Source organism: Vanessa tameamea, chromosome 14 (assembly GCF_037043105.1).
Source record: "Vanessa tameamea isolate UH-Manoa-2023 chromosome 14, ilVanTame1 primary haplotype, whole genome shotgun sequence".
NCBI lineage: Eukaryota > Metazoa > Arthropoda > Insecta > Lepidoptera > Nymphalidae > Vanessa > Vanessa tameamea.
Genome location: NC_087322.1, coordinates 6,313,835 through 6,337,983, shown reverse-complemented (window position 1 = coordinate 6,337,983; position 24,149 = coordinate 6,313,835). Strand labels below are relative to the sequence as shown.

Sequence of the window (24,149 nt, the reverse complement as noted above, 5' to 3'; positions counted from 1 at the left end):
ATGGAGTACTGCTCTCACCTCTGGGCGGGTGATCCCCAGTACCAGCTCCTTCCATTCGACCGTATCCAACGTAGAGCGGCTCGAATTATCGACGATCAAGCCCTTTCCGATCTGCTTGATCCTTTGGCTTTGCGTAGAGATGTTGGATCGCTCTGCATCTTCTACAGAATTTATCACGGGAAATATCACCCACACCACCTAGATGTCCGAAAATCCACAACAGCGCGATTTTTAAGACATTTTCTGCCTCGCACAACCACTCTGTGGAACCAGCTTTCGTCGGCGGTTTTTCCGAACCGATACGACTTGGGAACTTTCAAGAAAAGAGCGTACTCTTTCCTGAAAGGCCGGCAACGCACCTGCAAGCCCCCCGGTGTTGCAGATGTCCATGGGCGGTGGTAGTCACTTTCCATCAGGTGAGCCTCCTGCTCGTTTGCCACCTCTAACATAAAATATATATATATATATATAAATATGCCACAAAAATAACAAATGCCAAATATTCACATATTACTACTTAGTTAGAAGCATCTCGTAATGACAACTTAATTTTGGCACAATAATAAAATCCTCTATTAAAAACACTGGAGCAGAGATATCTCGTAAATGTCGATTAGAACTCATAAAGCATATTATGCAAATAACATAAGAACAACGTATAACAAGAACTCAAATTATTGTAAATTATTTTACAATAATTTGAGGCGATTTCTTCTCTTCCTTTTAATTACATAATAAATAATCTTAAATATAAAACCACCGTTGTCGAGGAATCGCTTTCATGTTTAATTGAAGATAATCCACTTGCTGTTAAGATTTTCGAGATTTTTATAAAGCATACATTATGCCAATCGCAGAACTCGTTAAAAGCCAGTTATAACCACAGACGCGCTCAGGTATTATGGCAACCGGATATCCTAGAATCTGAACATTTCCCAAGAATGATTGACCATAAATCTTTATCCGACTTGCCTGATCCTTTGGCTTTGCGCAAAGATTCACTCTGCATCTTCTACACAGTTAAAGTAGCTACGAAGTTATTACTGTGATCGCGTCGTCGATAACGAATAATTTAAAATTGAGATTAATAATGATTTTCCAGACTAAAACATGACAGAGGCCGACTGCAATGCCGGTGTATAGGAGCCAGGCAATAAAACGTATACAAAACCACTGGAATCACAGGAAGGTTTTCACAATCGTCCGAACTATTTTCAAGATCACTGTTTTTGGCTTTGATTTATCTAAGATTTAATTTAAAACAAATTTGGTGTCAATAATAAAAAAAGGAATTAAGAGGACAAGTATAACAGAACAAAGCAAAATGTTTATTTGCCGACACTTTCGAATTTGGACCAATATAGACTTCATTTATTTATACTTATTAACAAAATATTTACCTGATACACAATAAATTATACAATGACCAAAGCTTTATTAAGTGTAACGGGATATAAAATATATATGTCCTTTAAAGTTATTCATATGATAGGGAAACAAATTAAAACTTTTTTTCTTTTCGATTAACATTTATTTATACAGAACTAACCTAATAAAGAAGCTAATTAAAAATAATACAGTTCAAATTTCGAATATAAAGATCAAATTTTAAAACGTCTTCATAAATTTAACAAGAATCGACGACCAATGATATAAGATAGTTCTGATGATCTTATACAATTTTAATAGAAAAATTAGAACATTTCGCAGTACAATTATTTATAATAGTATTTTGTTGTATAGCATAAGCTAGGCCATGATCGTGATCAAAATAATAAAAGATTAAATATACATTACATGAATAAGTTGTAAATTGACTATATAAATAAAAATAAAATATGTTCTATTTTTAAAATATTTTAAGAATCGTTGGTGTTTGATATTAAAATTAATTGGCTGGAATTCAAAAAACTGACAACATGCTTGTTTCCATTACAGAATGTAATATTTGCCAAGCATTGTCAAGAAAATAACCGTAATATTAGTAAACATTCTATTTTCATATAGAGTAAAGGTAAGAACTGTTTTTAAGACTTAAGACAAGTAGTCTAGTAGACAAGTAGAATCATTTTAGTATCAGAGATAGGTTCAATAATTGATAACGTTTTTTTCTTACTTTAATGGAGCAAGTATAGTACGAATCAATGTGTACAAAATATAACAAATGTCAAATTAACATTTCATTTAAAACTATATACCTAGTTACGTCATTTAGGAAAATCAGTAATAACTTTTATGCGAATTCTTTTCAAAGCAGTCAAGTGAATTTGTATCTCGTCTTTTATAACTTTGGTGTCTATGAATAGCATAATATACACTTTAAATATTATTTAAGCCTAACACCGTGTCAAATATATATATACATATATATATTTTACATGAAAATATCAAAATAATCCACGGCTCGCATAAACAACGACATAAATTTATATCCAAAACGAAATTTCTACTTATAAAAAAAAACTATACACTCCTAAAACAATATCAATTATTTAAATCATCTATTAAAAATTGGTATTTAAAGTCTTCTGAATATTTACCTAAATATTTATGAAAATATAAGTTACAATTTCGATAACATACGTTACATCACATTCAAATAGAATTTTCTAGAAAATTCATTACCATAAGAACCCTTTATTAAATAATTAACATTATTTCTGACTATTATCGAAACATTTACTATTTCGCTTATAATGTTTATAAATGCGATACAAAAGCGATTTTATAGTACTTATAGGTACCTTTATTAATTAAAAATATAACAAAGTTCAAGGCTGAAAAAACAAAGGCCAAAAATGTTAAAATTATACATTCATTTTTTGTGATCATAATATACATTAAGTTCATACACAACTTGTGTAATTATTAATAATAATAAAATCATTAAAACTTTCTAAGAGTTTTCAACACATTATTGATTAAAAGAAATTATTTAATAATATATAATATTGATAGAAAACTTCCAATAATGAAAAATGATCGAGCTGATATATATACATATATATAAAAATGTATTGAACGATGGTAACCAAAATGATCAATAAATATTTCCCCAAATATTATATAATAAACGTAAATCATACCTCATACATAGTCAATAAAATAAAACTAATTACTTAAAACTTACAAATTATCAGTTGTAGCGTCAAAATAATTAAATGCTTAGTGAAAAGCCAAAACACTTCACAAACTAGCATGCATATACGTAAATTATCACAAGAAAACTACAAATGCTCTAAACAGGAAGACCGGGCAAAAAATAGCGACCACCAAGCGAAAAACGTCCTAAACGTGCGGGGATAAGGTGCATTATCAATATCATAAACCACGACAATGGTATGGAAGCGCTAAGATTTCACAAAATAGATAGGATTATGAAGAACGTATTCCTATAAATTCCGTTCAGCGCCATCTATGCTGTAGCGTATGCCTAATCTAAGTGCTGTAAGGTAAAAGGCGGGTTCACTAAAACAAAGCGAATAACAAAAACAAACCAAACGGATAAGTGCATCACGTCAAATATAGAATAAAAACCGATATCTACAAATTTTATTTTTTGTTTTTTATTATTTTTTTTTTTCGTGTATTCTAAAAATGTTTTCTATTTTACAGGTTACTAGATGATATATTTTTTTTTGTCGAACCTTGGAACGCTCCCATGCCTGGGCGTGAACGCAGCCATTTGAGTATTCCAACGCTCTGATGCGGATGGCATCTTTATACTATTTAAATAACAAGTATCAGCTGACATGAATTACGCACTTTCAGCAAAGAAAAATATGTCAAAACACTACTAACATTTTTTTTCGACTTGCGACTAGTGAAATCAACTCTACTTGACCATTAATCGATTAGTACTTTTCAAAACCCCTCGATTAGTTCATCCCCGAATGCACTATGTTTTGTCAGACCTATCTCAGACACTGTCACACACATCGTAACGATGTTTCGTGATATCATATAGCTCGTATATGATACGGAAACGTCGAAATGCGTCAATGTGCCTTTAGATTACAAATCGAGCCCTGTGTAATCTCTGTATAACTACAAAACACCTTAATTAGCCAACAGCTAAAACTGTATTTTCACTTTTAAAGTTTAATCGCAATTTTTCCAATGGGTAATTATTGATTTTCTATAGGAATCACGATAATAGAGACGCGAACAAAAGTATATACGGCTACTTCATCAAAACTATACATAACTTATATAGTCATAATACATACAACGAATGGTCATTCGGAACAAAATGACACGATTTGTAAACACATATTCAATTTTCACACAAAATTTTCATCATACATAAACAGAAAACGTCGATCTTTGGAAGAGTTGCCACGAAATCTTCGAGATAACCCTACCAAAGTCGAAGTCATACGAATGGAAAACATAAGACATATAAGAAATCATCTCGATTCGGTGTAGTCACGTCTCTACGTTGTCGGGTAAGGTGGGTAATGGCTAGAGTTGACATACTGTTCCGGTCACGTGGTCTCGCGCTATTCCTCTGCGCCAGCGTCCTCACTGATTGTCTCGCCTGCTCTGTCTTGGGAAATGTTTTGACCTGCAATTGAGAAATTTATATTAAGCCGAAGTTACTCTATGTATATGATACGCGATATAGTTTATATATGTAAACGATATGCAAAAAAAGTCATAGGGCATTATCTTGAGCTGATTTCTCCAAGCTCATCAAATCCCCTTGTCAACCCTTTCAAGAATAGGCATGATGACAGATTTTGAAAAACTACACTACCATGTTATTACGTTATTACTTTATACAAAATAAATCTTAATTCTGCAAAAAAATTAAGTTTATTAGGAAAAAAATATCTTTTAAAAATAATTTTTTAATTTTGTACAAAAACGCTAGAATACTAATGGCGCCGATCTATGACGTCACGCTTTCGTAAACATTTGACAGTTCGCATGTTAAATGTTTATTTAGATCCGTAATTTAATTTATTTCATACGAAAATTATGAATTCTAATGTGTATCGATGATGTGCGTTTCCTCAATGTAACAATACATCTATAAAAACGAATATGTATGTATAGAAATATGTGGCTAAGTCTTGCACGACGAGACCCAACAGCTATATCTTCAAGTTCTGTACTTTATTTCTGCGAAGACCATTTCGACGTATTTCTCTTATTTACTATATAATAATTAAGTAAACTTGAGATCATTAGAGAAAATTGTCAATAATATTGGCGATCACGTTTCAGGTTATGTTCCATTCCTTTATTACTACTGCAATACTCTACGTATATTAGAACTTACTTAAAACTTTTATTCTTGTTTCAGTTACCAAACGATATGGAAAATTATATTCAGTATCTTGTGATGGGTTCAGTTTCACAAATGCGCATGAAGTCAGGGTGTATGCCCACAAAATTTGAATGCCAATCGGACAGAAAAAAACGAACTTCTAATACTACAGAGCGACCCTATGTTCTCAAGAAACAAAGAAGGATACTAATTGAAGAAAGTGAAAAAGATTTTGCAGAAAAAAGTACACCTACAAAACATTTAAAACCTGCAAGCATCTTCATCGGAAAGTTCAGGTACTCAATAAGACTATAATGTCAGCGAATAAGTTTCTGTTTTATTGGGTTAAAGTGTATATTGATTGAATTTGCCTATTACTTTTATCAATAACAGAGAACATAAAACAATCCTATTATAACAACGTTTGTTACAAAATGTTTGTAGAACTATACACACATACATAAGGCACTGGTTTATATATTTTTTTTAAGTAATTATTTTTATATTTTTGTTTTGCACACAATTGAAGAAAAAAATGAAGAAAAAAAACAAGAAGGGCTTACTACCTATCCAAAATCAGTTGATAAATCTGTACAAGTACATATATCACATAAATTTAGAAGCAAAGCTGTCCAGACCAAAATTAAGCTAGTAAGCCAGTTAACATCAGCCTTGAAACCCTATTCCTGCTCAATGGCTACATCTCCATTTAAAATTGAAAGCTGTGGTAAACCAGTGATATCAAGCAGTGGTGTCAAGCATATTATCAAGAAAAAAATGTGTATAGAAGATCAATCTGACAGTGATATTTCATATGCACCATCCTAGGGTCAGTGAGAAACATCACCATCAATACAATCTCTTATAATGAAATCAACATCAGACTGCAGTGAATTAACTGAGGAGACAAAAAAGAAGAAGGATTAAACATTCTCAAATAAACAATACTTAAGATAATGAAAAGCCCAAGGTCTTACTTAGGTCTTTCTAAAAGCTGTTGTTATTTATTAGATTTAATTGAAGAATAAGAATCCCTAATAACCATTTACTGCTTTGTTTAAAAAAAATAAGATTAAATCCATTTAGATAGCTTGCTGATGATTTTGCCATGACCACTACATATGCAAGCAAAATATTTTTTATAAATATACCAGTGATAGCCAGTGTAATGCGATTTACATATTGTCAAATTAAACAAAGATTTGATAAAATGTACAGTGCCCATGGCTTTCAGACATAAATTTCATCACACAAGTTGTATGGTAGACTGTTTTGAAATTGAAGTGCAAAAGCCTTCAAAAAGTGTCAATCAAGCTCTATCGTGGTCAGAATACAAAAAGGCTAATACTACTATACTAATACCATTAAATATCTAGTGTCTTGTACACCAAATGGTTTAGTAAACTATGTTTCACCAGGCTATGGAGGAATAGTAACAGACACATGTTTGGTCGAGACTTGTGATTTTATCAACTGTTTAGAACCTGGTATGTGTGTGATGGCTGACAGAGGGTTCAAGCATGTAGAACAATACTTATGTAAGAAGAGAGTACAACTTGTACGGCCCCCAAGTGTTGTCACTGGAGTCAAGTTATCTAAAAGTGAAGTAAAGGAAACAAAGCAGATAGCTAGTTTAAGGATTCATGTTGAGAGGTTAATTAGACGTTTAAGAGAATTTAATATGTTAAAGCCCCATGCATGTCTAAACACAAATTTTGTAAAAGTACTTGATGATGTTGTTGTAATTGCATGTGCTTTTATAAATTTGCAAGACTCTCTAGTTAAATAAAACTACAAAAAATATCATTTGTGCATTTTATTTTTAATAAAAATTACAATATACTTTGGTACAATATTGGATATTTTTTCTTTCCACAGACCTGCTAAAAGTTTAAGGAAACCAGACATATATGTGTCACCAAACATCACACTTATAATTTCCATATTTTTATTTATGCTGAAGTTACTATCAGCTATACAAAAGTAACCCTTTTGTAGCCCTGTCAAATACATTTGCATCTGTATCTGTGCATTACATTTTTCAGTTGGTTTGCCATTGTTGACATAATTTTGATATGTCTTCACACTTGTGGGGCACTTGATCTCAATGACAGCATCCTCACAGATCCCATCCGGTGATCCTGCTATCATTGGGGACTCTTGAGACAGCATGAGTCCACACTTTCTAATTTTTATGGCAAGTTTAATGCTGACAGTTTTTCGCACTTCACTCTAGTAGTCTACCACGTTTCATGGCTGGTGTGTCTGGTATAGTGCCTCCCATTATTAAAGCTATTAGACTTCCTTCATTTTTCTTACACCGACTGAATTCAAATGCTTTTGATGCTGTGATTCGACCATATCTCAATTCAAACGAAAGGCTGTTTTGGTGCTGTTCTCTGGTCTCTTCCTCTATTTGAGCAACAGTTTGATTAGACAGCACAATCTTTTCTAAGAATGTCTCGTAGGATTGTTCCTTATATTTAAGCATAAGCTGGTGCATGGATAAACTTTGAGCATTATTACAAATATAGCTAGGTTGATATTTTAATAACTCACAGTTATCAATTTTTTTTTTTCTGCCAATGTCCAAAAACTTGTCAAGAACTTTACTATTTGATAGTAAGCTAGGTGCACCATTTGACAAGTCCTTTGCTGTCATGTACTTCAGGCTAGTTCCAACCCTGGACATTTTTGATTTCTTCCAGTAACACGCTACAGCTGTGCAGGATGGATGTTCACTCATCCGGTGGATCCACATGAGGAATGCTATAGCATGTTTGCAGCCTCCTTTTGAAGCGACACAATCGTTACATTGTACGGAAATAACAGCTTCCTCTTCTTCATCTACCACTACTGTGACAGCATATAACTTTGCATGCACCTTATGTTCTGGACAAATTTTGCCCCTCACTGTGCACATGTTCCCACTACGTTTAAGATGTACATAGCTGACAGCGTCCTCACCGTACGATGGTCGAGAGGATCTAAAATAAATAAAAATATATTTAAGTGGTATTTTCATAACATAACCTTAAACATGAACCCTCACAATAGAAATAATATAATTATGTACTTTATGGAAGTTTGACAACTACACTGTGTTTTAATGTTTATACAACAACACATAATACTTACATAGTTTTAACATTTCGGAATTCAGCGGAGCAGAAGTCATTATTTGATGCAAAAAATCCGCCCAGCATCAACAAGTCGATTCTCGGCAAATTAGAGCTATTTGCCTTGATGAATCATTGTTCCATTGCTAACGTTTCTTTGCTGTACTTTTTTTAAACTGAGATAATAGTATTTAACAACGCAATATCACATAAACGGTGACGTTAATATCGAAACGAGTAAACACAAGGTAAGTTCGAACGATATACAAATAGTCAAATCAAAACAATATTACAAAAGCGCGACGTCACGCGATTCTGATTGGTGTTTGACCTAATATGACGGATTCTTATGTTTTGTATTTTTATTTTTATTAAAATAAATAGAATCACACATGTAATTTAAAAATAAATTATTTACTTAGAGTTTCTCTATCCTATATTATTATTTAAAATGATAATTTCAGTGATTCTTAGGTACTGTCATCATGCCTATTGCACTTAGTTCCTAAACATAAATAATATTGATCCTAAAAATATATCTTGGTCTACACTAAGACATTATTTATAAATACTTTACCCAAAATATTATGATATTACATTCCTCAGTGGAAGGCAGCTTGAAAGTTAGAAATAAAATGTCTTTTTTGCACTGTTTTAATATGGAATAGTTATGAGCTCAAAGAAATGGTCATTCGACGCCGTAGTACGTCTACTGTGAGTACCATAAAATAAGGGCGCCAGTAATAACACCTGTCAACGGTTCCGGTGTCATAAGAAAGAACTCTTAATCAGCTCTTAAACACCAAAAATAGGGTTTGATATGAAATACACATCTGATTTCTATAGATAATCTGAGATAGTTCACCCTTTTTCGCTGATGAAAGTATGCACTTCTTGCAGCTTATGAAGAAAAAGGAGACACATTGGAGTTGGGCGTTGAGGGCATGAGGTCCATGGTCTTGCACACCCAGCCTGCTATGTCAGCCTTCTCCGCGTCTGCCTGGCGGATCCACTCGTGGTTCTGGAAATTTAATTTACAGTATATTTTAATTTAGACTCTGCGCATCTCGACCTAGCTACGACTCAAACCGCAAACAACTCTGTTTCTCCTTCCATGTCAGCTGTTATCACTAAAATTATTTTTCTGTTCGTGATTCTTTGTAACTTCTAATCCTACTGATATTATAAATGAGAAATTAACTCTGTATGTTATCTCTTCACAATAAAACCATTGAAACGATTTAGAATAAATTTGTTATGGAAATAGTTTGGGCCTCGGGGAAGAATATACACTAGTTTTTATCATGGAAATCATCAATTAAGGGATTGGAACTTTGTATGTTCAATCATTTCATTAAGTAATATAAACTTATTATAATTTAACTCTTCGCTAACTTAAATTATGTTTTTGAATATTATAAATTTTAAAGGACCTTTGTATAAGATGTAAAAGGCGTGAACTTTTGTTTTGCTTTAAAATTTTATAAATTTTAAACTGCGTGGTCAGCTAGTTAGTATATATATTCTCTATATTAGCTATCAATATTATGAAAAATCTTACCATAAGTGTCTTAAGATCGGCTCTTTCATCCGGGTTCTTCTTAAGGCAGCGGTCCACGAAATCTTTGAACACATCAGAGAAGAGGCCGGGAGGCAATTCGGGAGGCGGTTCGTTGACTATATAGTCGAGTAGTTCGAATATTGCCATTGGGCGTGGTGAATTTGGAGCCTAGAAAAATATTATTTTTTATAATTTTATTAATTTAACACTTATATTGGTTTTCTATTTTTTTTTTGTTTTTGTTATAATATACTTTAAACAAATTTTTTTTTTTATTCTGTCGCAGTTTACCTGAAAAGAGTGCTGATTCAAAGAAATTTCTCTTTCTTATAATAAAATCAGTTACTAAAAGTCTACAGTTCAATTATTGCATATGCAAAATAAATCAAGACATCAGGTACACATAAGGTGAAGCGCTCGGGTATACCATGACATGGAATATAAATTTTTTTTTTATTTTATATACTCAATGTAAAATCTTAAGATATTTTGTCATTTGACAAAAAATATATTATTTGACTACGAAATCATTAGAACTCACTTGACCAGGCGAATGGTCTTCATTCTGTCCACCGAACATGGCAGCCAGGGTCTTTGAGTCTGGAGGTGGTATTGGGTACATGCCGATCGCCATCTCCACTAAAGACAGTCCGAGCGACCAGATGTCTGACTGCACCGAGTAGTGAGTACCTTGGAGACGTTCAGGCTGAAAAATATATCGTATCGTATTTAATTTAACGAGCTAGCTTAGTGAATAGAACATGCAGACGATTTTAAACCAAAGCTCTTTTAATTTATAATAGCATTCGTCCACGACTTCGCCCGCGAGTGAGGCGAGTTTGATCTATATAATAATGTGCAGAGTAAATTCAATTATATATTATAGTCTATAATAGACAAATAATTAACTTAACATGACCACTTTGACTTGGAATTGGTTAATATATGGCATTATCTAAAATTAAATATTGTATTGATGCAACATCGACAAATACGTACCATGTACTGTCAGGCATTAAGAATTAAGAAAGGCATTTGGTGAAGTACAAACAACACTAATGTCAACCTTAAAAAAATTAAACGAAATATAGGCATGGGTTTCTGTACAGTTTGTATTTATACATGCAAAAGTAACTAACTATCTGTTACGCTTTCGCGGCCAAACGACTGAGCCAGTTTTGATAAAATTTGATATAACGCAAGTCGGAAGCCCGAGAAATACAACTTTTTTTATACCTAACACTTGACGGCGAACTCCTAAGCCTACCTCATAATAAAAATAGAAACTATTGATACATATATATTAATATTACATGGTAAACATAGTTGCTTAAAACATACCGACATATAACTCCTAGTGCCAACAAACGAATTGGCCATTGAGTCGATGAGCTGTCCGGAGACACCAAAATCGCAAATCTTTATTTCTCCATTACTATTCACGAGTATGTTGGACGGTTTCACATCACGATGCATGATGGCATGCTTGTCGCGCAAATAGCTCAACCCTTTAAGGACAGCAGATGTTATTGTTCCTGTAAAATTAATAAATTATTTATAATGCGTTACTATATAATTGGTACCATTATTGATTTAGTGAAAAATGTTTTCAAATCCTACTCTAATACTTGTAACCCCTGTGTTCCCTAAATCGTTATTCTAAGTACAGAATTCACAAAGCTTTGGTGCTACTATTTGAAGTTATCTGCAAGATAATTAAGTAGGAACTAATAAAATCTCTATATTGATCTCTGTATTGATTTTAATATAAAGCTACCACCGGTTTAGAAAGTAGATTCTACCGATAAGAACTGGCAAGAAATTCAGTAAATAATTAATTTCATTTTATTTTAATTACAGGATAAATGGCAATCATGTATAATTAAATTTATGCATTTTCTACCTGAAAGTAAGCAATTACTAAGTTCACGAGTTTTTATTTTTAATATAATGTGGTGTGCATTGTATATGCATTGCATTGTTTATATGAGATTTAAATTTAATAATGAGCCAAGTTAATAATAACTGTGGAATTATTTAAAAACATGCTCAAGAGTCTCGAACTTGTAGATTATAAATAGATCGGATTACTCTGCTTTTGCAGAATGAAAACAGTTTCAACATAATACTATGAAAATAACAAAAGTAAACGCGTATGCTACAGAGATGAGTCTCCCTGTCAGAGAGACTATAAATGACGATTCCACTGAAGTTATGAGTCTAAAGTGATTCCTAAAAATAGTTAAGCATGAATTACATTTAGATCACTTCGCTTTGTTTAAAGTCAGCTTCAAATTTTGCTTTCTTATATAAGATAAAGCTAACAGTACCTATGCATTTTACCTTTGTACATTTATAACTAGATTTTTATTAAGCATCCAACTTCGTATCAGTAATAATGCATTGCTTACAACACTGGAGCGTCCATCCGCGCGTACTTTATATATAACAAAAATGAAAAACAACCCAACATTTATCCTTGTGGAGCCAATCTTAATACAGATTCAGAAAACTTTATTCCATTAACAGAGTTTTTTTAAGTATGAAGCAATAAGATCAAAAGCTTTACCGATAACACCGTTATGTTTTAGCTTGTTCAAAGTAATTTTGTGATATACACAATCAAATGCTTTAGATAAATCACAATATTCCGATAGCATTCTGTGTTTTCTCCCATGTGTCGTATATGTCACCGTAAGATTACTAACATCGTTAGATTACAATCTATCTCGTCAGATTGTAAACTGTCGAAATATTGTGAACCGTTAAATATGATTGTAATTTAACGCATTATTTTTCGCTATATTGTAATCTATCGATGGGAAAATTGTGAACTGGCGTAGAACGGAATGCATTTCGCGCGCTGATTGGTTGTATTTTATGTGCGCCCCGCCACCCCGGCATCCGCCATATTATTTCACCGTAAAATTGCAAATACCGTTAGATTATAATCTATTTCGCGCAATTGTTAGATTGTGAACGTTTATTCAATTTGCAATAAAAATACAAATAATTTCGATAGTTCATAATATTGAAATCAAGTTGAAAAAATCTTTTAATATGGTGATTTTGTTATATTTTTGTAAATCTGATAATTTTACAATTCTTCCAATAATAAATAAGGTATATATAGTATAAATAATGTAATTCTATAAAAACTTACCTAAAATTGACTCAGGAATTCTTCCAGCTTTTTTCAATATCAAATCCAGTGATCCTCCGTCCATGTACTCCATACAGATTGATATTTCTCCATCACTATAAAAAGCCCCATAGAATCCCACTATATGAGCAAAATTACACTCATGAAGCACCTTTAGTTCTCTGATTATCTGTTTCTTTATTGCTGGTTTTACTTCCAAATGTATTAGTTTTCTTGCCATAATGAGACCAGTGGACTTGTGACGAACTTTCATTACAACCCCACCATTTCCTTGACCTATAAAATGTTTACATGTATTTTAAAAAGTATGGATACCAATCAGTTCAGTATCTTATGTTTATCTTAATGATACTACAATCAAATAAAAAGTCAAAATCATTCAATTTACGAGTATTACACTTGCTTTCAGTGTCTGAAAATCTGCTACAATTGTACAAAGAAATACTTATATACTTACATAACATACATAATAGGTTTTGATTATTAATTATACATTAAGATAGATTATAAAAATAAATTGTATGGTAGCATAATAGTTATTGCGGTACCTAATTCTCCTAATTTTTCAAAGTCATCATCGCTCAGTTCTCCAATCTTCTCTTTCTGACAAAGAAATACCTCTATCCTGCGTCGTTGTGTGTCGTCCATTTCAATTTGCTCTAACCTCTCAGTCAAGGCTTCAATGCTTGTTTTCGACTTTCCTGCTAATCCCTGCCGCCTAAAAACAAAATTGATTATCTATTGTTAAAAACATCAAAATATTATTATGAACAATTTTTGATAGGTAAAAAAAATTTACATCTTCACATATTTTAATGTACAATATAAATTACTCATAATATACAAAATAAGTTACTCCATGATTCCCAAGAAAAATATTTAAATAATATTATAATTATGTAACCTTCTCCTATCCTCTAAAAAGGGGTAGCATCTATCCCTAGGAATGTTTGTAATTGTAGTATTTTTTGGCTGACTAATCTTTCTATCCAGGACATAGCAATAAAATGATATATAGGATATGCCCAGGTAGGCCTAGCATATGCAGGTAGGCACCACATATGCAGCAATAAAATAATATATAAAGATTGAGTATATATTTTTAAAAGAATTATAAAGGAAAGAATTAAGTTTGATAAAGAAGTAACATCCTGTATAGTTTTATCATACAAGTACTGATATGAAACCTGTTTAACTTTAAAGGCATTTTAAAGCCTTACATTATTCACTGATAAAAAAATTAAGAAATAGTTATTACTTACATGTGTCTGGGTATTTATAAAATATTCAATAATAAGAAAATATTTAAAAAAATAAATAAAAAATGATTAGACTACATAAATACAATTCATAAGTTTAACTAACGTATGAAATGACGGAATTTACTTACTCCGAAGCAGTTGCGGATTTAAGTTGTGGGGTCATATTAGATGGTGTTATAGCAGGAGCTGTGTCTATAGACCCCGGTGGGAGGGTCAGATTTAATTTATTCTTCGACATTTTGTTCATTTTTAAATACCGTTCTATCAAGGCATTTAAGCGGCTAACTTATTTCTTACACACTATAAAAACTCCGCGCTTAATGATTTACTTTACACAATAAAAAAATGTAAAATAAGACATTAACTCGACTCAACACCCAATGCAATGTAAATTCGTCAAAGACGGTTTTTGTTCGCTCGGATAATCGTGCGAATCGTGTTTGACGTTTACATTTAAAACGTCAGTGTCAGTTCTTCTTATCATTTCATTCGCTCGTTCTATGTATATATTGAGTGTTTAATATTATAAATATGAACGAGACCAAAGATATGCTTTTTTGTTTTAAGGGTCATAGTACACTTTGAACACAAAATTATGTAGAATGGTAATTATTGTCGAAAGTTATTGCAAGCGATCGCTGGACGTTATATCCGGTGCTAGTCGGGGAATGCTGTTATTTTTACGTAGAGGGTTTATTTTTATGATGACATTGTCTACATCAAAGATTTGAAATTATATTTAAAACACTGTTAAGAGAACTAGGTACATACAAAATAATATTTTAAAAAAATCTATTGAAATGAGCTCTTCACATGATTGGACCGACATATATTTTTAGATATATTTTTTTGGTTTCTTATTAGCCTAAATAAAAGAAGTGTTTTAGTGGTATTAAACATTTTACTGATTTGCAAAAGAATGACTACAATAAAGCTATTCTCTAAAAATTGGGCACTTGCTTTACCAATCATGATTCTTAGTAAGTAAAAAGATAACACAATTTACTAAAATAAAGATATAATTGTGTATTACACTTGGTAGTAAGGGTTTGTGCAAGCCTATCTAGATTCCACCTACTCATTATAATATATTCTACGACCAAGCAGCAATAGTTTGTATTATTGAGTTCTGGTTTAAAGGGTTTGTGAGTCAATGTAACTACAGGCTAAAGTGTCATCTCAGTTCCTAAGGTTGGTGGCCCATTGGCGATGTAAGAAATAGTCAATATTCTACTAGCAAGTGACCCATTGGTTAAGGTTTTCAGTAAGTCTAAAATTAAACATTTTATTATTATGAATGTTCTATGCATATCTGTGATATACAATAAAACAGCTTATTGTAATTTTAATATATATATATATTTAACTAAAATAATCTAAATTAATTCCATATCTATATTTACACATTCTATAAGTATGATGATATTAAAATATACTTGTAACCAGTCTAGTCAATATTACAGTGAGAATCATTAAATATAATATAAAACAAATAAAATTTATTTCGTTATATAAAACAATTATTAAATTGAATAAAGATCTTATTAAAGACCTAGGAACTGTAAAACAAGAATAAACATAAATTATGAAGTTTTTCATTAATTTTTTTGCAACAAATATCAACCTGTCGCATAAAAAACACTAGAATTATAAGCATATTTAATATAAAACCTAAACTTACAATGAATACTATAGTCAAGTCATTTCCTTAAATATAATATTATAAATGGATAAATGTAATCAAAATTTGATAAAATTAAAATAGCTCACAATTGATCAAGTTTTTATTTTAGTTAAAAATGTGTTAATGCCCGGTTGATTTTTCTTATTATCCTGAGTTGCTTTTTTAGTGTCAATTTTAGGTTTTTTGATTTCCTTGTCCTCTATTTTCGATTTCTTCTTTTTCTCATTTTTAGGACTTTTTTGATCTCCATCAGTTGTCTTTTTCTTTTTAGCTTTTTTCTTATCTGTATCTTCAGATTCATTTGATGGTTGCAAAAATGGGGTTGGATCATTCATTATCATAGACAATTTACCGAAATAATTCCATAATGCATCTGCACAATTTTCTGGCCTGCTACCATCAGCTGTCTCCCATAGCAAGCCATATAATCTCGGTTTTAATTTTTCCATTGGTTTCTTCATTTCAAACTCAAATTCATCTTCTAAATGTTTCAGTCTCGCTTTTTGTGTTTCAGGCGAAAGGGAGAGTACATCATCTTCATCCATAGTAGCCTCCTGTAATTTTTGTTCATTATTAATAACAATTACATAGAATTACTGGAGTGCAAACTACCACACCAAGCCTAACTTTACTAACAAAAACGAAATGAAACCATCTTTGAAATAAAAAATGTTGCATATAATGTTCACCTTTTTTTTTAAATTTTATCCATATATATCTGTTTTTATAGCATAATTAAATATAATTTATGCATTGGAAAATAAACATTGCAATTTTAGTGATAGTGTTTCATGAATATTGAATTTGGATCATTGGCAAATTTACTTTATAGAAGTAACAAAAAGGATGTCAAATGTGCAGCAAAGAAAATCAATATCCATTGATAATGTGTCATTGGAAATCACATCAACAGATCAACAAATACTATATGAAGAAAATAAATAAAATAAAAAAATATTAAGTATTGGAGTTACTATTTTTCAAACTAACCTCATCACTTAAGTAACCATGAGGTACAAACACCTCATTGTCAACTTCATATTCATCTGCGTCTTGTTCATCATCACTTCCAGCTGCACTACCATCTATGCTCTCACCCTCCTGCTCCTCTTCCCACTCTTCATCACTGTCGACTTCATAGTCTAAAAGCTTCTGGAATAGAATAACATAACAATTAAACTCTGTAGCTTTTAATTAAAAAAAAAACAGTGGATATAAATTCCTAATATAAATAATCTTAAAATTTGTATTGCCATACAGATTGCCTGAATTGAAATCAGGCATGCTTATAAAATATATACTAAAGGCATGAACTACACATTTTTCATGTTAATATATTTAATGTTTAATGTTATTTACACCTTTAAAGACATATCAATTTGAATGTTACCCACAGATATTTATTTTAAGTGCTTAGTGATAAGTTTGTATTGTAACTTTTTCAATAAATAAATAAATAATAAAAGACAACTCAGTTGCTGGAAAGATTTTGAAACAAAAAACCAATGAAATGTTTTTTGTTACTCAGAAAAAGAGGTAAATAAGAGAAACTGTAATAATAACTTACTTAATAACTTAAAAAATATATATATACCTCATCAGCTTTAAATGGCTTTCTTGGATTAATAAATTTGCTTTTTTTCCTCCATGTGCCCCAATAAGGCGGGCGCCTGTTCTCGTGGAACGCAAACAATTTAGGACGCAGTTTTTCACGCTTTACTATGTCACAAGCTATAGTTTCACCAGCCCCATCTACTGGTAGAAGTTCATCTTCTGTAATAAATAAATAATTATTATAATATGTATATTTATTTCAACTCAAAATATATTTTTTAACTATGCAGTATAATTTTATTAAGACTTACTCAAGGTTAGCTAGGTAAGTCATAGGTCTCTAAAATATTTAAATAATTTAGTTCAACTTCATAATTTCTATCACTTACCAACTATCATGACATCATCGTCATCTCTATCACTCAAAGGCCAAGTCTTTCCATTACACTGTGGCTTATGGGATCCTTTCAAACTTTTAATATATAATGAACTTTCTGGAACATTTTGCTCTTCTAAGTAGTTATCAAAAACTTTTCTGCTCTCTTCATCAAGAGTGACTCTTGTTGTTGGTGCTAAACGCATATCAGACTTTATTGTGAAACTAGACAAAATATCTTTGTTACTTATTGTTCCAAGAGTCACTTGTTCCCTTTCGCCCTTTTGTTTTGGCACAAAAAAGCTAACAAATGCCTCTGCTGCTTTCTTTTTCTTCTGCTCTTGTTCTAATTTTTCTTGTTCCATAGCTTCTTGTTTTTTCCGCTTCTCTTCTTCTCTAGCCTCTTTTTCTTTCTTTTTTTGTTCTTCTTTTTCTTCCTTTTCTTTTCGCTTTTGTTCTTCTTTTTCTTCTCTCATTTCTGATGGTAAAAACAAAATTCCATAACATATTTTGATTGTTTAGCATGTCCAGGTTAAACATAAAGCACATAAGGTTTTACGCATTTACATTAAAATTTAGATTTAGTTAATCATGACAAACATTAAGTAGGCGTGCATTACTATAAGTGAATGCCGCTCGTGCTTACAAGTTGCCTTAATGTGCTTGAGATGACTAGAGGAAAGAGAGCAAAGACTACAAATATTTTTTTAAAGTTTATGTTAATAAGCATTAATTAATTAATTTTACATGTGTTGTTGTGACATTGTAAGCAAATAGATCTATAATCAATTTAATAATTAATATATTGTACAGCTATTTGAGTCATTTCAATAAGTTTGACTAAGATTTATTTAAATAAACAGTGCATTTCAAAAACAAAACCAAATATTAAAAACAACAAAACCAACTCACTTTTCTCCAACTCCTTTTGTTTTTCTTTTTCTTCTCGTTCCTTCCTTTTTTGTTCCTCTTTTTCCTCCTTTTCTTTTTTCTTAGCCTCCTCTTTCTCTTCTCTCTCCCTCTTCCTCTGCTCTTCCTTTTCTTGCCTCTGTCTTGCTCTCTCGTCTTTCTCTTGCTGTTTCTTTTTTTCCCGTTCTGTTTTTTCTTTTTCTCTTTCTTCCTTTTTCTTAGCTGATTCTAATTTCTTTTGGAGCTGCAATATTTTTAGTATAAGGATTATAGGATTTACTTGATTTAGCAATATTTATTGACTTTACTTTGATAAGTATCTTAAGACTAGATTATATACAAACATGTATTAGTCATGACTATTAAAGATTACTTTTAAATTTAACCATCGTGTATTATTATTTCTTAATTCCATATGAACCTTTCCATGTACACTATATGATGATGATGAATGATTATGTGTCAATAACATACCAGTTTAATATAATAGTAGTCGAATAAACATATGAAGGAATTTTATAGAAATAATTCAATAATAAAAAGTATTAATATCTTTTTTACAATCATACACTAATGATTTAACACAAATGTCCAAAGATGGTGTGTAATGCTTTCAGAGTACATGTAATAATAAAATTTATTTAACATCATAAAATATAAATTCCTTATCAGATTTGGGTGTGTGGGATATAATTAGAATTCATCATCACCCGAAGTAACAATGCTTTATTTAAAAATGAAAATTGGCTGAAAATGAAAATTGTTTCAAATGTGAAAAACAACAGGGTGAGGTAGCCACCATAACTACAGACAAAAGAGACAGCATCTCAGTTGAAGGTTGGGGGGGCATTGGCGATGTAAGGAATGTTTAATATTTCTTACAGCTCTAATTTCTATGGTCAGTGGTGACCACAATCATTTGATTTCAGCCAACCTATATAGTAAAAATATATATATTATCAGGTGAAAGCCTCAAACACTCATTAATTTACTTTATGTATTAATTCTTTTATAAGATAAAATTACATTTGAGGTAAATAAAATTACAGTCTTACTTAAAATCCTAGTTTAATAAATGCTTTGTTAAGCACTGATTTGACTCTTTCTGTCACCTATTGATAGACAGAGATATTGCATTATTTAACTAACCATGTAATAAATAACATCTATAAATAGTTTTAGAGAAATTTATATTGAAATAAAGACAATTACTCACTTGTTTTGGAGTTATCTTTGTATTTGATTCATTCAAGGATATATCGCCTTGGCTATTTGTGAGAGATACTTGTCTTGTTGAGCGTCTAGGTGTCGATGGATTTGAGCTGAATGATTCATCACAGTTACTTATAATAGAGCTGTTTTTGTCTTCAGCTTTAGATTGGTTTCTTTGACTTCTCTTTGGAGTTACTGTACTTGAATTGTTTAATTCTTTTATATTTTTTTCTGGCTCTGAAGTTTCATCATTCTTTTCTGTGTTAACGTGCAAATTATCTTCATCTTTGCTAGAAGAACAATCTTTATCATTACAATTATTTTCCACGTTTTGACTTTTAATATCTTCTGAACATGAATCTTCCACATTAAGGATATTATCTTTTTCATATTCCATTTCTGGACTCGGAGGTTCGTTGTCATCATAATTTTTGGTTGCTTCGTCATTTATTTCTTCAACTTCTTGGTGTATTTCTTCTGATTCGCTAACTTCCATTTCTTCAACCTTATCATTTTTGCTATCACCATTTTCATTAGAGGGCTCAGAAGTATTTTCATCATTTTCTGCAGAGGTATTGGCTATTGTTTTCGATTTTTTTGTGTAAATTTTTTTCTTTTTAACATTCTTTGCCTTTTGCGCCTTTTTCTTCCAGGCAGAATCTACTAATTTTACGTAAGGATTTAATTGCTTATCTGATTTTGTAGCCTGTGGATGTTCTTTGCTATCATCATCACTAATTACCACTAATTCTTGAGCCGAATCGTCTTCTTTACTGATCTTGCCAACTTTTGTAACAGGCTCAGGTTCAGGAACAGAAAGTTTACGCTTTCGGGATTGAGTAGTAACAGATTTTGGTGATACATCACTTATTATCATAAACGGTAAACGAGCTTGTTTTAGAACTTTTTTTGTAGGGGTCACTTCTTCGTTATCTGAAGATTTTTGGGTTTTCATATTTAAATATTAAAATTAAAAGATATACAGCTAAATAAAACTGTAATGTATTAAATTTCACTTGAAATGTTAAAGAAAACAATCACATTGCAAAATTATGCGCCTTTACTTAAAACTTTGACTTACTGTCAAACTGTCATGAAAGCGCGGGAGTTATATATATTTTTATTTAATTTTATCCTCCTGGAAACAGCAAACGTATTATACCATACAGCTTTATTTTTATTCAAAATTTGGCTTATGTTCGGATAAAGTTATGCAGTAATAATAATAATATCCATAGATGATTTGTCCGATTTATAATAAATTACATATATTAGCTGATTACTTACTTTTGAAATTCAAAAGCAATAAAATAAATAGCATTAAAATAACAAGCATCTAGCAAGTTAGCATTACTTAATGTTCTTGTGAAATATTTATAGATAAGTGATAAATTATATATTTAATTTTAAAAAATCTCAATTCTAAATTAACCTGAACAAAATAAAGCTTACATTGAGTGTTTTTAATGTAACATAGAAACAATGAATCTGACATTTTAAAAATAACAAGTTTGAATAAAGCATTATTCCATCACAATGTCGAAGAAAAAATACAATTTTAGAGATGTATCTTACGGCTTACAAAAGCTAAGAAACTTTTTACTCGGAAGAAAACATACACTGCATGGTCGTTTTCCTCCTTTATTGGCTCCACGTACTATTCCACCAGCTGAGATTCCAAGGGGACCAGATTTTAAATATTCTGACAAATATTACTTTAAAAGAAATGCTTTTAATTCAGTTCTGCCACCAGTTGTTGCACCAGTAGGGGAAGGTCCCCCTATTTTGAAGGATCCAGTTAAAAAAATAGCTTCTACGGTTATTCCTCCAGATGCCGTAAGTAAAGTTTCTTGATAGGAATAAACAAGTAAAATCATTTTATGGTTATTGAATGCGAATCTCAATACTTTTTGGGACAGTAAACGCTATAATTATAGACGTTATAACATCACTTAACCATTTTGATGTCTCTTAGAATGTTAACTAAAAATACCTAAAAATATATACCTAATATAATATAATATGTAAATAATACTCACGTACTAATTTGTACGTATTAGCAATAGCGCCTGGTAGATCAAGATTACTTTTGTACTGTTTTGTTTTTGCTTACTTTTTTCTTGAAAATTATATATTCATGTTAAGAAAATATAATCATTGTAGATATTTTTTTACATCTCTTACACATTTGATTGAAGTTATCAAAGTGATAACGGTAATGTAAAGAAGACATTGAGGATGTAAACACTCAATACTAATACTATATAAAATAAACTTTTGGTAATTTATTAACTACATATTTATTTCAATCGTTTTTTCAAATATATGTATTTAGGTATTTGTAATTTAAAGAAAAGTAAATCAAAATATTTCTTAAAAGCGATTTCTTTTCTAGATATGCTTTAACTATGCTCCAACACCTGGCCCTACATGGTGGTGGGATGGTCACTGTTATTATGAAAATGTCCCGGATCCGATTTGTGCCCCTCAGCAAAGTGCTTCGCCTTGTCCACCTTCACCTGAACAACAACAACAAAAATAATTAAGAACAGAAAAATATACATTTTGTTATCTTTAAAATTGAGTGACCAAAGTAAAGTAAAAAAAAAAATTGAATTTTTAGTACTTATTATATATGTGTTTGGGCTTATTTCTTCAATATAAAAAGGCCCTGGGACAACAAAGCAGTGTAGGTCTCTAAATATTATTTTACAAAGTAATCTGAACAATTTCAATTTTAATAAAGTATGTGTTTTATGGTAACTATACAGTAAAGAGAGTTTGAATATCGCCTGGTGTTTTATGACTATTCCACGAAGCATGACTTGTATTTAACTTGCAGGCGCTTATAAACCAAGGCACTGTACATAAATGCGTGGATAAAACAATGAAACTGTTTAATGATTTAACAATTTTGTCCCTGATACGTAAATATTTTTTGTAGATTAATAATGTTGCCTACCTGTTTTTGAATACACACCGAAGAAACTATTTATTATTATTGAAAACCAAATTGTTACACAAATTATGATACTTGATATTGTATATTTTTTTGGAATATGCTAGGATTTTAAACTTTTATCTCAGTGAGGTGTTAAAAGCACTTTTTATTAGTAGTTTTCTTTTGAGCAAATAAAAATAGTTTGAATAAGTATTCAAGCCGAATTATTTCTGGTTTTGTAAATTATTAAATTAAGTAAAATATACATAGGTACTAGGTATTCCTTTCTCTGATTAAGTATATAAAAGTAAATCCTAATACATCGATCATTGAGTCGATTCGATACTAAGTATATAAATGTAAATCCTAGTACTCCGCTCTTTGAGTCGATTACTTTGAACGATGTAAGTAGCTTGATCGCTTATAAAGCGATAAGTCTCATCTCGATACCTATGATGATGTCCTGTTAATTGATTATAGCCAATACGATAATTCTTAACAGAAAATAATCAATTGCGTTCGATATAATTATTAAGTACTCAACTGTGTGCGCAAATGTGGGTGCGCTTTCATAATCCGATTGGAGGGCAATCCGACACGATCGGGGATCTCGATATCTATCTGTTATATATATACAAACGGCAAGTAGATATGTATTTGCAAAGAACTAGACATGCATGTCTTTGTAATTGTAATTAATTAGGAACTCTAACATTATTATTATTATTATTTACTCAAGTGTCTGTGCAATTAACTTTAAATAAAATTATCTATGTAGTATGGGATTAGAAGGTTGTTTTAAACTTGTGTCCGAATGTGACACCTTGTCTTTGAGATTTATTTAATTAATTTTATTGATTACCAATACATCGGTCCCGTTAGTCAGTATGTTTTTTTTAAACACCACGACGCTGACCCTGTCTAAATACCTAGTACAATATTGTCGGATATATTAATACAATACATAGTATCAATAACAAAACATAAAATAAAAAATACCTAAGTATATGTAAATCAGCAGGTACCCGCTATAGGCTTCAGAAAGCATAATGAAACTGCTAAAAGCAAATCGAATATGCAAGTCATTTTAAGG

The 24,149-nt window shown here is 31.1% G+C and overlaps 3 protein-coding genes and 2 pseudogenes across 4 annotated transcripts; 2 read left to right on the top strand and 3 right to left on the bottom strand.

Annotated features, from left to right (window-relative positions):
- Positions 1-1,508: 1,508 nt before the first annotated feature.
- Positions 1,509-14,828, bottom strand: LOC113398541 (dual specificity mitogen-activated protein kinase kinase dSOR1). The gene is made up of 8 exons (XM_026637320.2): positions 14,509-14,828; positions 13,667-13,836; positions 13,119-13,394; positions 11,297-11,490; positions 10,497-10,661; positions 9,956-10,123; positions 9,260-9,415; positions 1,509-4,567 (listed from the first exon to the last, which is right to left on the bottom strand). Exons 1-7 carry the CDS (start codon positions 14,625-14,627, stop codon positions 9,296-9,298), a joined length of 1,212 nt encoding a protein of 403 aa, XP_026493105.1. The 5' UTR covers positions 14,628-14,828; the 3' UTR covers positions 1,509-4,567; positions 9,260-9,295.
- On the top strand, positions 4,984-7,146 carry LOC135193618 (uncharacterized; annotated as a pseudogene).
- Positions 7,079-8,538, bottom strand: LOC135193634 (uncharacterized; annotated as a pseudogene).
- A 1,322-nt stretch (positions 14,829-16,150) lies between the features above and the next one.
- On the bottom strand, positions 16,151-21,215 carry LOC113398595 (chromatin assembly factor 1 subunit A). 2 transcript variants are annotated; one of them, XM_064216878.1, is made up of 6 exons: positions 20,120-21,215; positions 18,907-19,147; positions 18,008-18,472; positions 17,659-17,837; positions 17,055-17,213; positions 16,151-16,618 (listed from the first exon to the last, which is right to left on the bottom strand). In XM_064216878.1, exons 1-6 carry the CDS (start codon positions 21,068-21,070, stop codon positions 16,157-16,159), a joined length of 2,457 nt encoding a protein of 818 aa, XP_064072948.1. In that variant the 5' UTR covers positions 21,071-21,215; the 3' UTR covers positions 16,151-16,156. The 2 variants fall into 2 exon arrangements, with proteins under 2 accessions (XP_064072948.1, XP_026493185.2); XM_026637400.2 differs by having other exon boundaries at positions 17,055-17,216; positions 20,120-21,214.
- A 436-nt stretch (positions 21,216-21,651) lies between these two features.
- Positions 21,652-22,678, top strand: LOC113398730 (uncharacterized). The gene is made up of 2 exons (XM_026637617.2): positions 21,652-21,951; positions 22,511-22,678. Exons 1-2 carry the CDS (start codon positions 21,652-21,654, stop codon positions 22,655-22,657), a joined length of 447 nt encoding a protein of 148 aa, XP_026493402.2. The 3' UTR covers positions 22,658-22,678.
- Positions 22,679-24,149: the final 1,471 nt, after the last annotated feature.